The following is a 16544-nucleotide window of genomic DNA, read 5'->3' on the forward strand; positions in this document are numbered from 1 at the left end:
ACCCGCTGACAGTGCGGCACTCCCTCAGTACTGACCCTCCGACAGGGCGGCACTCCCTCAGCACTGACCCTCTGACAGTGCGGCACTCCCTCAGTACTGACCCTGACAGTGCAGCACTCCCTCAGCACTGACCCGCTGACAGTGCAGCACTCTCTCAGTACTGACCCTGACAGTGCGGCACTCCCTCAGCACTGACCCTCTGACGGTGCGGCACTCCCTCAGTACTGACCCTCTGACAGGGCGGCACTCCCTCAGCACTGACCCTCTGACAGTGCGGCACTCCCTCAGTACTGACCCTGACAGTGCAGCACTCCCTCAGCACTGACCCTCTGACAGTGCGGCACTCCCTCAGCACTGACCCTCTGACAGTGCGGCACTCCTTCAGTACTGACCCTCTGACAGTGCGGCACTCCCTCAGCACTGACCCTCTGACAGTGCGGCACTCCCTCAGTACTGACCCTCTGACAGGGCGGTGCTCGCCCTCAGCACTAACCCTCTGACAGTGCGGCACTCCCTCAGTACTGACCCTCTGACAGGGCGGTGCTCGTCCTCAGCACTGACCCTCTGACAGTGCGGCACTCCCTCAGTACTGACCCTCTGACAGGGCGGTGCTCGCCCTCGGCACTGCACAGGAGTGTTAACCTTGATTTTTGTGCTCAAGTCCTGGAGTTGAAGCAGCCTGGAAGTAAGCTGTCTGATTCCTTCTCCCCTCTGAAGAGGTGTTTCCTGACCTCACTCTGAACCTTTCCGCACCTTTTGTTTCGGACACCACCAAAGTCTCTATCTACCTCATACACCTCAAGTGGATCACTCCTTCATCCACTATACCCAAGTAAATGCCACCTTGCCTCACACCTTAACCCCTTCAACCCTTATTAACTCCCTTGCCAGCCTCATTAAGCTCTGGGACATTATAGAACAGGACAATTGAACTAACAACTCTCCCTGTCTGCTGTGAAATCTTGCTGTAACTTCTGCAGGGTTGCACTGGTGCTATTGATTGGTCTTACTTCCAGAACATCTATAAATGTGATATCCCTCTCATCCATCTTACTTTATGTGAAAGCTGGGCATGCTTAGGTAGGCATTAGTGTAGGCAACCTTGGCATCTATAAATTGTATTGTTTTGAGCTCTTCTTCACCTATTACTGGAATGTCTGACTGATGAAGGGACAGCGCTCCGAAAGCTCGTGATTCCAAATAAACTGGTTGGACTTTAACCTGGTGTTGTGAGACTTCTTACTGTGCCCACCCCAGTCCAACACCGGCAACTCCACATCGTTAGTTTTTTTGATTGCTTGTATATTGGAAGGGGTGCGCTTGAGGTCGTAGTTCCTCCCCCGTTGTAGGAAGTTTGCTGTTCAGTCAATTAATGCCAGGAGATATTGGGCTTTTTGGGCTGGGTCTAGGCTATCAGGAATTGAGGAACACCAAGATAGCTGAGGAGTTACATTCGTGGCACCTTAGTAAGAGATGTCAGGAAAGAAGAGTTGAACGCTGCTGATCTCTGACTAAAGAATGTCTTCTGGAAATCCTGAAGTGATCCAGACAAATTTGTCTAGTTTCCAATTAACATTTGAAGTTGCAACGTTGCGTACAGCTGGGCAGCACTTGCTGAATAATACTGAGTGTGCTGAGAGCTACACTGACAGCCATTTTAAGATAATTAGTTGAGCTCGTAACTTGGCTCATTTACGCTTGCTAGAAGTGGCATGCAGGCAGTCCTCAACTTTACAACGTTCAAGCTACGCCAAACACCACTTAATGATTATAAATTGACACCCTGTTTGGACCTTACAATGCCGGATTTAACTCTATGACTTCATGTCAGCAAACAATTGGTCTTTACCATCTGTTGCGTTCCACCTTTCACAACCTATACTATAAAAGATCCCTAATTTGTCAGTGGAATTTCTCCTGGAGTGAAACATTCTAGCCTCACTCTCATGCCAAAAGAAAGCAAATGTTGTGGTCCAGCCTGGCTTCCTAAGGGATTTTCACAGTTACTTCATTGCAGTGTTAATGTAAACCCACTTGTGACACTAATAAATAAACCCAAACTTTATTGTCAACTTAGGGTCCTGGTCCAGGACCCGAACCCTATAGATCTCTGATTTGCTGTTGTGAACTGGGGAGTAGCGTTGAACTGCAGGGACAGAGTTCTGCCTTCAGTGAGCAGGCTTTCAGCCATCCAGCCTTGATCGTTACTGTAACCACTTAGCCAGTTTGCCGCCACCTTTTCCAGCCCAGTTTCACCTGTACAAAACAACGACTTGCATTTCTGTGTGGCATCTTTAGCATCATAAAACAGCCTAAGGTGCTTCACAGAAGGACAGCAGTGGTTAGCACTGTTGCCTCTCAGCACCAGGGACTCGGGTTTGGTTCCTGGCTTGGGGTCACAGTCTGTGTGGAGTTTGCACGTTCTCCTCGTTTCTGCGTGGGTTTCCTCCGGGTGCTCCAGTTTCCTCCCACAGTTCGAAGATGTGCGGGGTTAGGTGCATTGGCCGTGCTAAATTCTCCCTCGGTGTACCCGAACCGGCGCCGGAGTGTGGCAACTAGGGGATTTTCACAGTAACTTCATTGCAGTGTGAATATAAGCCTACTTGTGACAAATAAACTTTTTAAAGAAAGGACCCTCGAAGATATTGGGGCGTCTGACCCCAAAATCTTGAACAAATAAAGGTTTTAAGTAGTTGGGTGGCACAGTGGTTAGCACTGTTGCCTCACAGCTCCAGGAACTCGGGTTCAAGTCTAGCCTCAGATCACTGTCTGTGTGGAGTTTGCACATTCTCCCCGTGTCTGCGTGGGTTCCCTCTGGGTGCTCCAGTTTCCTCCCACACTCCAAAACGTGCGGGTTAGGTTGATTCACCATAGGAAATTGCTCCTTTGGTGTCAGGGGGATTAGCAGGGTAAATACCTGGGGTTACAGGGATAAGGCCTGGGGTGATTGTGGTTAGTGCAGGTTCGATGGGCCAAATGGCCTCTTTGTGCACTAAGTTCATTGACGCATAAGAGAGGGGAAGAGAGTTTTGGGAGAGGAGGTAAGGCACAGCCAGCCATAACAGGGTAAAGGAAATCTGAGCAGCTTTTAGAAACATAGAACTTAGAAACATAGAAAAACTACAGCACAAACAGGCCCTTTGGCCCCACAAGTTGTGCCGAACATATTCCTACCTTCTAGACCTACCTATAACCCTCCATCCTATTAAGTCCCATGTACTCATCCAGGAGTCTCTTAAAAGTCCCTATCGAGTTTGCCTCCACCACCACTGACGGCAGCCGATTCCACTCGCCCACCACCCTCTGTGTGAAAAACTTCCCCCTAACATTTCCCCTTTTTGAGGTCAGAGTTACAGAAATGCAGGCTGGAATTTTACCATCCCGCCCACTATGGAATCGGAGTGGGCGAGGGGCGAACGATGGAAATGTCCGTTCACCTCGGACGGGATTTTACGGGTTTGGGGCGAGTGAGACCGTAAAATCCCACCCACAGTGTTCTCAGTGAGTTGCGTGCAGTGCTGTCGGGGATAGGGCAAGGTGAGGCCATGGAAGAATTTGAATGGAGGATGAGAACTTCAAGACATTGCAGAACCAGAAGCCAATGATTGTGATTCAGACGCGTTGCATCGGCTGTGATCCACTCTGTCCTGAGGACTCACTGGCTGATGACAAGAAGCAGAGGTTCTGGCTGGATGGGCTGGATTTATGTTTCTTCCGAGTCTGTGACCGCTGACGTGACTTGTTGTGTCCTCCTGCTGCTACTGTTTGGATTGGTTAATTCTGGCACCTTCCAGTTGTGTGTGACTCAGTGCCACAGCTGGCACTTGAAGTCACCAGGGCACGCTTGGCAGCAGTGTTGGAGCAGAGGCTGAATGCTATTGTGCACAAAAGGCCAAATTATCCTAGGGACAACATTAAAATACTTGCAATAATATGGCATCTTTCGTGGCCTCGGAACATGCCCCAGCTCTTCACAGTCAATGTGCAACATGGTCGCCAATATAATAGTGTAGGGTAATACGGCAGTCAATTTGTGCACAGCAAGATCCAACAACAGCAAGGAGATAATTATTTATGTTAGTTCAGGATTAAATGTTCTGGTTTTCTTTTAAGGAGTGCTGTTGCCTCTACTCATCCTTGGACCAGAAATCTTGGCATTCACTGGTGAAGATGGACAAGGCCTCAGTTAAACATCTCGTTCAAAGGCATTGGCATTGGCAATACTCCCTCAGTACAACCCTAGAGTGCCAGCCCACTTTTTAGAGTCAGAGGTTTACGGCATGGACACAGGCCCTTCGACCCAACTTATCCATGCTGCCCCTTTTTTTTTTAAACCTCTAAGCTAGTCCCAATTGCCCACGTTTGGCCCATAGCCCTCTACACCCATCTTACCCATGGAACTGTCTAAATGCTTTTTAAAAGACAAAATTGTACCCGCCGCCTCTTCTACCTCTGGCAGCTTGTTCCAGACACTCACCACCCTCTGTGTGAAAAAACTGCGCCTCTGGACCCTTTTGTATCTCTCCCCTCTCACCTTAAACCTATGCCCTCTAGTTTAAGACTCCCCTACTTTTGGGAAAAGATGGGAAATTTGGGAAATTCTTTGCATGGTGTCCAAAACTAAGTTTTACCGACTTAAGCAAGTACCAGCTGAGCCCCGACTGGCGCCTGAGTGTGTAATTATAGAATCCCTACAGCGCAGAAGGAGGCCATTCAGCCCATCGAATCTGCACCGACTCTCTCTCCCCACCCTGTCCCCGTAACCCCACACATTTCCCATGGCTAATCCCTCTCACCTACACATCTTCGAACACTAAGGGGCAATTTAGCATGGCCAATCCACCTAACCCGCACACCTTTGACTGTGGGAGGAAACCGGAGCACCCGGAGGAAACCCATGCAGACACGGAGAATTTCACAGTAACTTCATTGCAGTGTTAATGTAAATCTTACTTGTGACTAATAAACTTTAAACGTGCAGACTCCATGCAGGCAGTGACCCAAGCCGGAAATTGAACCCAGATCCCTGGCGCTGTGAGGCAGCAGTACTCGGCGCTGTGAGGCAGCAGTGCTAACCACTGTGCCATCATGCTGCTCAAACTTCACAATCCTAACTTCCCTTGAGCACTTCTCAATCTTTCCGAATCATAGAATCCTACAGTGCAGGAGGAGGCCATTCGGCCCATCAAGTCTGCACCAACCGCAGTCCCACCCAGGCCCTATCCCCATAACCCCATGCATTTATACTAACTAGTCCCCCTGTCACTAAGGGGCAATTTAGCATGGCCAATCCACCTAACCTGCATATCTTTGGACTGTGAGAGGAAACCGGAGGAAACCCACACAGACACGAGGAGAATCCACACAGGCAGTGGCCCGAGCCGGGAATCGGACCCGGGTCCCTGGCGCAGCAATGCTAACCACTGTGCCACCATGCCACCCCCTTAGTTGGGAGCAAATGAAAGGTTTCCATGAGTAAAAGTTCCGGCAGCCATCATATTGTTTTTATATCCGATTACACACGATGCCTTTAATCCAGCTGTAACTGTCTCCTGGAAGAGTGAGTCACCACGATGCTACCACGGTAACCTGCAAAGCCCTGTAGTGCCCTTGAGGACAAGGAGCACAGCAAGCCCTTTCCGGTGCTTGGATCAGTCAAACATGTTTTGCTTTCTGTATTCGTTGCAAAGAATCCTATTGTCACAGGATTCACTGCCAAGGAAGATCTTGTGCAAGAACCAGCAAAGTGCTAATCTAATGGATGCTGTCCTTGAAATACAGCCAGGGTGTGGTCACATTGCTTTACCCCTGCCTGGATTTGACAAGCAAATCTGTGTTCCGTGTGGCCAGCAATTGGCAAGTAGGTGATTCCGTTCATCAGTGGTTGTCTCGATCGCAATATATTGGAGCTGATACTGTAATGTGCTTTTAATATATTAACAAAGTCTTGTGATCTGTATTAATTTTATTTATCTTTATCCCCAGCCCAATGTTAGTGGGATGGAACCTGCGTTCGGAGATGCTTTTCGAAGCTGTTGCCTCTATTCATCTTTGGACCAGACCGTCGCCAGCCCAGACAGCAGTCCAGACTCGGGCTTCCTGTATGAGCAGGTGCGGGACAGTACATTTGTAAATGTTTCATCGGCTGAAATTGACGCAGATTACTGTCTACGCCCCGCCGCACCAGTTAGTCAGCGTAGCCATCTGATTAAGTTTAAAGTTTATTTATTATTGTCACAAGTAGGCTTACATTAACACTGCAATGAAGTTACAGTGAAAATCCCCCAGTCACCACACTCCGGCGCCTGTTTGGGTACACCGAGGGAGAATGGCCTAACCCGCACATCTTTGGACTGTGGGAGAAAACCGGAGCACCCGGAGAAAACCCACGCAGACACGGGGAGAAGGTGCAAACTCCACACACAGTGACCCAAGCCGGGAATTGAACCCGGCTCCCTGGCGCTGTGAGGCAGCAGTGCTAACCACTGTGCCACCGTGCTACCCCAAATGCCTGTGCTACTGTAAATATACAGTTCAAGTAAAGTTGTTCCTAAAATGTTACCACGGAGGCCATTTGGCCCGTTGTGCCTGTGTCAGTCCCCTGCTAGAATCATCATCCTATTAGTCCCACTTCCCCCGCCCCCCCCATTCTTTCCTCATAGCTTTGCACATTTCTTCCTTTTCATGTAAATGTACAATTCCCTTCTCGCAAGTCACCATTGAATCTGCTTCTTCTTAACCTTTCTTCAAGTGGTTGTTACGACCTCAGTCAAGACCATAATTGTTTAAAAAAAGAAATCCAAAATTCGAGCTCTTTACTGAAAGAGGGAAACCACAAACCTTTAAAGAAAATAATTTTTACTATACAATAGTCAAAGCAATTATCTTGGCTAACCCTCTATGCTCTCAAACCACAGTCTACACAAGTGGATTAACAGACAATTTGTGGTTGATTTTTAAACTATAAACTACAGCTTAACTAACAGACACAACTTGGATATGAAATGCAAATCAGCTGAGCAGTCCATATGTCATCATAGAATCTCTACAGTGCAAGAGGCCATTCGGCCCATCGAGTCTGCACCAACAACAATCCCAGCTAAGCCCATCACCGTAACCCCACACTAATCCCTCTAACCTACGTATCCCAGGACACTAAGGGGCAATTGAGCATGGCCAATCCACCTAACCCGCACATCCTTGGATTGTGGGAGGAAACCGGAGCACCTGGAGGAAACCCACGCAAACACGGGGAGAACATGCAAACTCCACACAGACAGTGACCCCAGGCTGGGAATCAAACTGGGTCCCTGGAGCTGTGAGGGAGCAGTGGCAGCACGGTGGCACAGTGGTTAGCACTGCTGCCTCACAGCACCAGGGACCCGGGTTCAATTCCTGGCTTGGGTCACTGTTTAGTGTGGAGTCTGCACATTCTCCCCGTGTCTGCGTGGGTTTCCTCCAGGTGCTCCAGTTTCCTCCCACACTCCAAAGATGTGCGGGTTAGGTGGATTGGCCATGCTAAATTGTCCCTTGGTGTCAGGGGGGCTCGCTAGAGTAAATGTATAGGGTTATGGGGATAGGGCCTGGGTGGGATTGTGGTCGGTGCAGGCTCGATGGGCCGAACGGCCTCCTTCTGCACTGTAGGGATTCTATGATTCTAATCACTGTGCCACCGTGCCGCCTATCAATCTCGGTCACAACTCTTTCCCAATTCTGCCTTCCTCGCAAAGAATTTCAGCTCCTCTTTCCAGGATTTAACCTGAATCTTAGCTGACAGCAATGTGCAACCAACCAGAATTCCTTAGCCACAGTCTTTCCCAAAAGTGGCGCACGTATGCAAAACCTCCTCCGCCCTGCTCAGGACAGTCTGGATGCTGTCGATCCACTAATGTTACCTTTAAGAAAAATAGCTGCGAAACGGTACCCCTGCTTTTTCACAGCTCCTGGATTGAGGTCCCTGTCACTCCCAGCTTAATGTTTAACTATAATGAAATCAGTGGAGCTGACTATCGGTGTTTTTTTTTTAAAGCTTATTTATCAGTGTCACAAGTAAGGCTTAGATTAACACTGCAATGAAATTACTGTGAAATTCCCCTAGTCGCCACTCTCCGGCGCCTGTTCGGGTACACTGAGGGAGAATTTAGCATGGCCAATGCACCTAACCAGCACGTCTTTATAGAAACATATAAGATTATGAAGGGAATAGATAAGGTGGAAGGAGGGAGGTTGTTTCCACTGGCCTCAAAATAAGGGGGAGCAGATTTAGGACTGAGTTGAGGAGGAGCTTCTTCACACAAAGGGTTGTGAATCTGTGGAATTTCCCTGCCCAGTGAAGCAGTTGAGGCTACCTCATTGAATGTTTTTAAGGCAAGAATAGATAGATTTTTGAACAGTAAAGGAATTAAGGGTTATGGTGAGCGGGCGGGTAAGTGGAGCTGAGTCCACAAAAAGATCAGCCATGATCTTATTGAATGGCGGAGCAGGCCATTCACATGAGGACGGCCTAAACCGGGATGTTGGGTTTATGTCACACTATCAGGAACCCCCACAGCTTGCCTCCTGGACTTGCAGAATCTCACTGGCTGTCCTGTCTGGAGACAATACACATCTCTTTAACCTGTGCTTAATGCTCCCTCCACCCACATTGTCTGTACCTTTAAGACCTGGTTGGTTGTAGGGATTTGCATTCTAATCAGTATTCTGTAACTTGATTTTGTGTCTCTGTGCCCTGTTTGAGAGCAGATATCCACTCCATCTGACGAAGGAGCAACGCTCCGAAAGCTAATGGCATTTGCTACCAAATAAACCTGTTGGACTTTAACCTGGTGTTGTTAAAACTCTTACTGTATTTCATGTTGAGCAGTTTTCTATTCAGTTTGAGCAGTGGAGTGTCTGTGACTTCACAAGGTGGTTCATCCCACTTAAAGTTATCTGTGTTTTATGATTCTGAACACCTTTCAGTTTTTATAGAATTGATTTGATTTTTTTTGTTTTGATTTATTATTGTCACATGTATTAACATACAGTGAAAAGTATTGTTTCTTGCGCGCTATACAGGCAAAGCATACTGTTCATAGAGAAGGAAACGAGAGAGTACAGAATGTAGTGTTACAGTCATAGCTAGGCTGTAGAGAAAGATCAACTTAATGCGAGGTAGGTCCATTCAAAAGTCTGACAGCAGCAGGGAAGAAGCTGTTCTTGAGTCGGTTGGTACGTGACCTCAGACTTTTGTATCTTTTTCCTGACGGAAGAAGGTGGAAGAGAGAATGCCCGGGGTGCATGGGGTCCTTAATTATGCTGCCTGCTTTGCCAAGGCAGCTGGAAGCGTAGACAGAGTCAATGGATGGGAGGCTGGTTTTCGTGATGGATTGGGCTACATTCATGACCTTTTGTAGTTCTTTGCGGTCTTGGGCAGAGCAGGAGCCATACCAAGCTGTGATACAACCAGAAAGAATGCTTTCTATGGTACATCTGTCAGGCCACGGCCCACCTGCAGTCAAGCAGATAAATTTGCAAAATCCCACGAATCTCTCAAACATTAAGCTGGACTAGGCAAGAGCGACTCCTCCCCTGTCAAACATAGAGGTGGCTCGCGTCTAGGAGGAGCGAGGGATGCATTTGAGAGGAAAAAGCATGCACAAAATATTAATGGTACTTTCTTCTTTTACCGACCCTAGGAACGTCAACGGGCCTACACCAACAGCTCCAGAAATGACCTGCTGAGTCTGAATTTGTACAGGAGCCCAGTGAAGGAGAATATCGAGCTACTGAGTGACCTGGTGGACGACGAACCCTCCGACAGCAACAGGTGTGAGCGGTGGGACATATCGGCTTTAGAAGACTTCACAAAGTACACCAAGACTGACATTTGGAACAACAAGGAGCTGGACCTGTTGGGTTTGGACGAGCATACCAGTCCTTATCAAAACGAAGCTGAAATATCCCAAACACCAACACTGGCTGAACTGAATGCTGATGACTCGCAGCTTGTTGTCGACTCTTGGTGCCTCCTTCGACCCGTGAAGGAGGCTTCCCCGTTCTCTGGTAAGCCTGACGGTGTCTGCCGAACAGCAGAGAACCCTAAAAAAGGCAACTGCATGGATCCTTTAATAGATTCTGACTTCCAGTCAGACGGTACTGTTTTTCTTCAGAAAAGGGAAGAGCAGCAAAGCCGTCTGAGAAGCGGCAAGTCCTCCGTCACTGCCGTAGGCCCCAGAAATACTGAGATTCCATCGAAATCTGGAAACCAGAACCCCAGCGAGCAAACCAGCAATTCCAGAGTCCACGCAGACTCTGTGTCGAATGCAGAAGAAGGAGCGGTTGATAACCGGACAGGATTGAGTTCTTGGCAGAATCACAAACCATCAGCGGCCACAGAGCTGGAGGAGAGGAGTGGAGAGAACAGTGACTTTAATAAGGGAAATGGTCAAGTCTGCACCAACCTCACTGCTTTCCCCATCTGGCCTGCCAGGCAGGCAAGTGGGGGGCAAAGTCCGGAGGCTGGAGTTGAACTGAAGAATCATGAGCACAACTATTCTCTGTTCAGCGCCGAAGGTCTGGGATTGCCGACCAGCGAAGAGAGGCTGGAGCCCGAGAATGGCTCCGATAGTGAGCAGGACGACAGCGAAAACGAAGATGATGAGGAGGAAGATGACGATGAAGATAAAGATGACTTCAGTGATTATCTTTCTGAAGCAGGTATGTTGGAGCGTACATTTCATTCTCCTCCTGTTTATATAGCATCCTTTAACACAGTAAAGCAGCCCAATGTGCTTCTCAGGGGAGTAATCAGACAAGGACTGACACCAAGTGAGGTATTGAAATGGGGTACCAAAACTTGGCCAAAGAGCAAAATGCTAAGGGGTGACTTGAGAGAGACAAACGGTGAGATTGGTCTGGCAGATGGCAGGTCTGTCATATGAGGAAAGACTAAGTCGGTTAGGATTATATTCACTGGAGTTTAGAAGAGTGAGAGGGGATCTCAGAGAAACTTTTAAAATTCTAATAGGGTTAGACAGGGCAGATTCAGAAAGAATGTTCCCAATGGTGAGGAGGAGTCCAGGACGAGGGGTCATAGTTTGAGGAGTTTGTTAGAGTTGAGTTTCTTAGAGCTGAGGTGAGGAGAAATGTCTTCACCCAGAGGGTGGTGAATCTGTGGAATTCACTCCCACAGAAAGTGGTCGAGGCCAAAACGTTTTCTGATTTCAAGAAGAAATTGGATATAGCTCTTGGGGCGAAAGGGATATGGGGGAAAGGGGGGATCAGGATATTGAATTTGATGATCAGCCATGGTCATAATGAATGGCGGAGCAGGTTTGAAGGGCCAAATGGCCTACTTCTGCTTCTAGTTTCTATGTTTAAGGAGGAAATTCCAGAGCCTGGGTTTATTTGAATGTTTGTCAGGGTGATTTAAAAAAAAACTATATCATAGTTGGCTTCTTGATTAGAGCAGATGATGTGTAGACATTCCTATCGAGGTGAATACAAACCTTTCTCAAACAGTACACTAGCACAGTCATTCTGTTTCCAAAAAGGCCATGGCTGTTGCTCCTGATAACTATCAATGATCACTTAAACATTCTTTTATACTCATGGGATGTTGGTGTTTCTGGTTAGATCAGCATTGATTGGCCATCCCTCATTGTCCTTCGGAAGTGATGGTGAGCTGATTTCTTGAACCGCTGCAGGCCAAAACCTCTGATTTTCAAGAAGAAATTAGATATAGCTCTTGGGACCCAAAGGGATATTGGGGTAGGAGGGAGGTGGCGGGGGGGGGAAATCAGGATATTGAATTCAGTGATCAAGATGAATGGCAGAGCAGGCTCGAAGGGCCCACTGGCCTACTCTTGCTTCTAGTTTCTATGTTTCTAGTACATGTGGTGTAGGTACACCCACATTGCTGTTAGGAAGGGGATTTCAGGATTATGACCCAGTGACAGTGAAGGAACGGCGATATGTTTCCAAGTCAGGATGGTGAGTGGCTTGGAGGGTAACATGTAGGTATGGTGTTCGCATGTGCTCACTGCCCCTGTCTTTCTTGGTAACAGAAGTTTTAAAGTTGATTTGTTAATGTCACAGGTAGCTCACATTAACACTACAATGAAGTTACTGTGAAAATCCCCTCGTCGTTGCACTCTGGCGCCGGTTTGGGTACACTGAGGGAAAATATAGCCTGGTCAATGCACCTAACTAGCACGTCTCTGGGACTGTGGGAGGAAACCGGAGCACCCGGAAGAAACCCACGCAGACACGGGGAGAACGTGCAGACTCTGCACAGACAGTGACCTGAGGCCGGAATTGAACCCGGGTCCCTGGCGCTGTGAGGCAGCAGTGCTTGCCACTGTGCCACCGTGCCGCCCTTTGCAAGTTTGGAAGCTGCTGTCGAAGGAGCTTTGGCGAGTTACTGGAGGGAGTGAAGGATTAAGGTGTGGATGGGATGCAGGTCAAGTGACGGTTTAGTGTTGGATAAACATATCGGTGTGCAAATGTTTGGGTGAAAAAGGATTCCAGTTTGGCTGTAATTCCTCTTAAAGTTCAGTTGTAAGCGAGGGATCGGAGAGAGAGCAGTAAAGGCATATGGAACGGTGACTCAACATTGGGTGTGATTTTTAATTAGATAAGGGGAGAAAATTGATATCAGAGAAGAGGGATAGAGGATGTCAATGAGGGTTCTCCTTGCCTCATGTCTGGGTCTGTATAGCCTCGTTGATGGCGTTTGATCACCCTGATTAGTCAGCAAGTCCGTTAGCTTTGTGTTCTGATCCCAGTTGGTGTTGCTATTGGATGGGAAGGTCCCAGAGTGGAACCCTGGCACAAAAGGCCAAAGCCTTTATGTTTAGGAGGAGCAGAGTCACAGGACTGCCACCTAGCCTTTAACAACAGGAAAAAACATTTATTCAACATGAGAAGTTTGACTATAATGCACTATTCCTTCACACCCCCACCTTACCGACACACATGTACACCAATTTCGAGGATAATGCTGGTTACACAATATATCTTGTGCTATAGTGTTTCCAATAAACAGTCTTTGTAACCCCAACATGGTTAACTGTGGTCAGACAACACGCCACTCTGCAACCCAGTGACAGATGACACTCAACTGATTGTGGATTTCTCCTACAATTCCTCCCCAAACGATTGTCACAGGAGTGTTTCCAAACTCCACTCTCCAAAAATACATGCTTTAAAATCTTCTTTTGAACGAGGCTTTCCTTGGCTGCCTTAGCAAGGATCCACCTCCAGATTTTCCAATTCTCCTTTCAGTATTTCTTTGTCCTTAATAGCCAGATGCATCCAAACTTCCACACAAACTCTCTGGTACTCGGTCCCCAACAGAATACTATTGTTTCCAAAGGCTGTAAATAAGAACACCAAATTTATGATTACTTTAGATATTTGGATTTCACTAGTCAATTTCATCCAGTCTGTCTTTTCCAGGTTAGACATTAGCTTCAGTGACTAATATCCTGTTCCAAAGACTCTTCCTTTTTATTTCAATCTTTCTGGAAACACCTCTTCATTCTCTAGTTTCTAACTGTCCTTCAGCTTCTGGGCTTGCTTTCTTTCCCATTACTCCATTGCGTGGCTCTACTAGCAGATCTGACCTTCTCTCTAGCTTCCTAGCTCCAACTGCCTTTTGAATTCAGTTAAAAGCACTCAAAAGGTGGCCCCTGGTTGCTAAGCAACAGCTCATTCATTCTCCAAACTCGTGTTTGCTTTTCCTGTTGTAAATTAACTCTCAGCAGAATAGAAATACAGTTTGAACTGAAACCAAAAACCATCATTCATGCAAACACCTTTTTTCTAACCTGAATCTAATTAGAGTCGTAACCTTTCCTACACAGAAGCACTAAATTAAACTCGCTCAAATCTGTACCTAATATCCAACAATACAATCATAATTCCCTTAAAATTACCTCTGCTTCCTGCCAGTTGTATGATGGGGCTACCGGGATAATAGACGGTGAAATAGATGGTCCTTGGGCTTTTTATGTCTAATAACTGTGCACAATAAAAGCAATAAACAGTTTAAAAGTGAAAAAATACATTGGGTATGAAAGTATGATCCAATGATGTTGACAAGCCCTATGGCTATATGGTCAGTGAGTAAGTCGAAATAAAATACATCCTTGAAGCTATTTTCGGATTTTAATCAAAACTGCCTAATTGGAACAAATGACCTCTTCGGACCATCATGGCGTGGGTTTCCTCCGGGTGCTCCGGTTTCCTCCCACAGTCCAAAGATGTGCGGGCTAGGTTGATTGGCCATTCTAAATTGCCCCTTAGTGTCCCGGGATGCATAGGTTAGAGGGGTTAGTGGGTAAATATGTAGGGATATGTGGATAGGGCCTGGGTGGGATTGTGGTTGGTGCAGACTCGATGGGCCGAATGGCCTCTTTCTGCACTGTCGGATTCTATGATTCTATCATCACTTACCTGGCCTGTTACATTGTGTGACCTCCAATTATTCCAGAGGTGTTCTTCTGGCTCAAAACATGCACTCTTGAGTTCCCAGGTTTTGTCCGCGTGCTCTAGTGCACTTTCACCCTTACTGGGCCTAAACTAACCCCAAGGCCTCTCTTGACATCTTTCTGTGTTCCATTCTTTGCACATTTCAATTCGTTCACATTTGGTTTCATATCCCCTGTCACTGCTGTCCTTGCCAATTTTCAATTCCTCTCTGCCCTCAGCACATTTCAAAATTCATCTCTTGCTGACGTTCTTTCATTGCTTTGCTTCTCGCTGTCTCTGAAACCTCCTGTCTTCCAGCTCTCCATTCTGTTGCCTTTTCTCATTCCCGTCCCCATTTTCATTGGTCCGTCTTTACCCTGCCCCAGACACTCAGTGAAATGCACTCCTTAACTCCCTTTACCTTGGGCATCTCCCTCTCTCTCCCCCTCCTCTCTCTCTCTCTCTCCCCTTCCTCTCTCTCTCTCTCCCCCTCCTCTCTCTCCCTTTCCTCACCAATCTTTGCCATTCGGTTAATATTTTGATTCATGCTTTGGGGTGTTTTATTGTGCTAAAATTGTTGAGAAGTTAGTTGACCTTGGATTAAGCAGGGAGGCTGCTTTGTTGTCTCCTGAGCGCTGGGTTGCTATGTGCTGGATGTGGCAGGTTTGAGATGTCCGCACTCTACTTGGCTGAACTGCTGATAGGTTCTGACTGCTTTGATTTATTGTGAATTCTTGAGTGTGATGCTGGACAGACCCCAGGTATGTATTGAAATTTCCAGAAGGCAGTTGACAAGGTGCTATATCAAAGGCAACTTTGCTAATTAAGGGCTCAAAGTGTTAGAGGTAACTGATTAGCATGAACAGAGGATTGGCTCGCTAACCAAATACACAGTAGGTACAACTAGGTCATTTTTGGCTGACCTAATGTGACGATTGGTGTTCCACAGGGATCAGTTCTGGGACCCCCATCTCGGTACAATTTATATCAATGACTTGGATGAAGTATGGTATGGTTGCTACATTTGCTGATGACAGAAAGATGGGTAGGAAAGTAAGTTATGAAGGGGTGGCATGCTACCTCAGTGCCAGGGACCCGGGTTTGACTGTCTGGCTGGAGTTTGCACATTCTCCCCTGTGCCTGCTTGGTTTCCTCCCACAGTCCGAAAGATGCACAGGTTAGGTGGATTGGCCATGCTAAATTGCCCCTACGTGCCCAAAGATGTGCAGGTTAGGTGGATTGGCCATGCTAAATTACCCCTTAGTGCCAAAAGATGTGCAGATTAGGTAGATTAGTCATGTTAAATTTCCCCTTAGTGTCCAAGGATATGCAGATTAGGTAGATTAACCTTGGTAAATGTGCCTGGTTACGGGGACAGGGCGGAGGGGAGGACCTAGGTGGGATGCTTTGTCAGTGAGTCAGTGCCGACTCAATGGGCTGGATGGCCTTTCCCTGCACTGTATGGATTCTGTGATTCTATAATTCAAAGAAGACATGAGTCTGCCAAGAGACATGGGTGAAGTGAGTGGGCAAAAATTTGGTAGATGTGGGAAAATGTTCAGTTTGGCAGGAGGGATAGAAAAACAGCACATTATTTAAATAGGGAGAGATTGCAGGACTCTGAGATACAGAGGGACCTGAATGTCCTGGTGCATGAATCACTAAGTTAGTATGCAGATACAGCAAGTGATTAAGAAAGCAGATGGAATGTTGGTGTTTATTGCAAGAAGAATGGAATATAAAATTAGGGATATTTTGCTACAATTATACAGGGAGTTGGTGAGACCATGTCTAGAATAATGTGTACAGTTTTAGTCGTCTTTTGGAATGTAATTGCGTTAGAAGCAGTTCGGAGAAGGTTCACTTGACTGATTCCTGTAATGAGGAGGTTGCCCGAGTAGGAAAGGTTGGACAGATTGGACCTGTATCCATTGGAGTTGAGAAGATTGGGAGGCAATCTTGAGATTCTGTGGGGACTCGACAGGGTGGATGCTAAAAGGATGTTTCCACTTCTGGGAGAGACTAGAACAAGTGGACACAGATTAAAAATAAGGTGTCTCCCATTTAAGACTGAGATGAGAAGAAATCTT

At 47.1% G+C, this 16544-nt stretch overlaps 1 protein-coding gene across 6 annotated transcripts in view; it reads left to right on the forward strand.

Moving 5' to 3' along the window:
• Positions 1-16544, forward strand: part of LOC144500355 (CREB3 regulatory factor-like) — a 126388-nt gene that overhangs the window by 83821 nt on the left and 26023 nt on the right. For all 6 annotated transcript variants that reach the window (XM_078223111.1, XM_078223116.1, XM_078223112.1 and 3 more), the window contains 2 exons: positions 5986-6111; positions 9678-10698. In XM_078223111.1, coding sequence (XP_078079237.1) covers positions 5986-6111; positions 9678-10698 — 1147 coding nt within the window. The remainder of the gene's footprint in view (positions 1-5985; positions 6112-9677; positions 10699-16544) is intronic.

The sequence above is a fragment of the Mustelus asterias genome, chromosome 11 (genome assembly GCF_964213995.1).
Source record: "Mustelus asterias chromosome 11, sMusAst1.hap1.1, whole genome shotgun sequence".
NCBI lineage: Eukaryota > Metazoa > Chordata > Chondrichthyes > Carcharhiniformes > Triakidae > Mustelus > Mustelus asterias.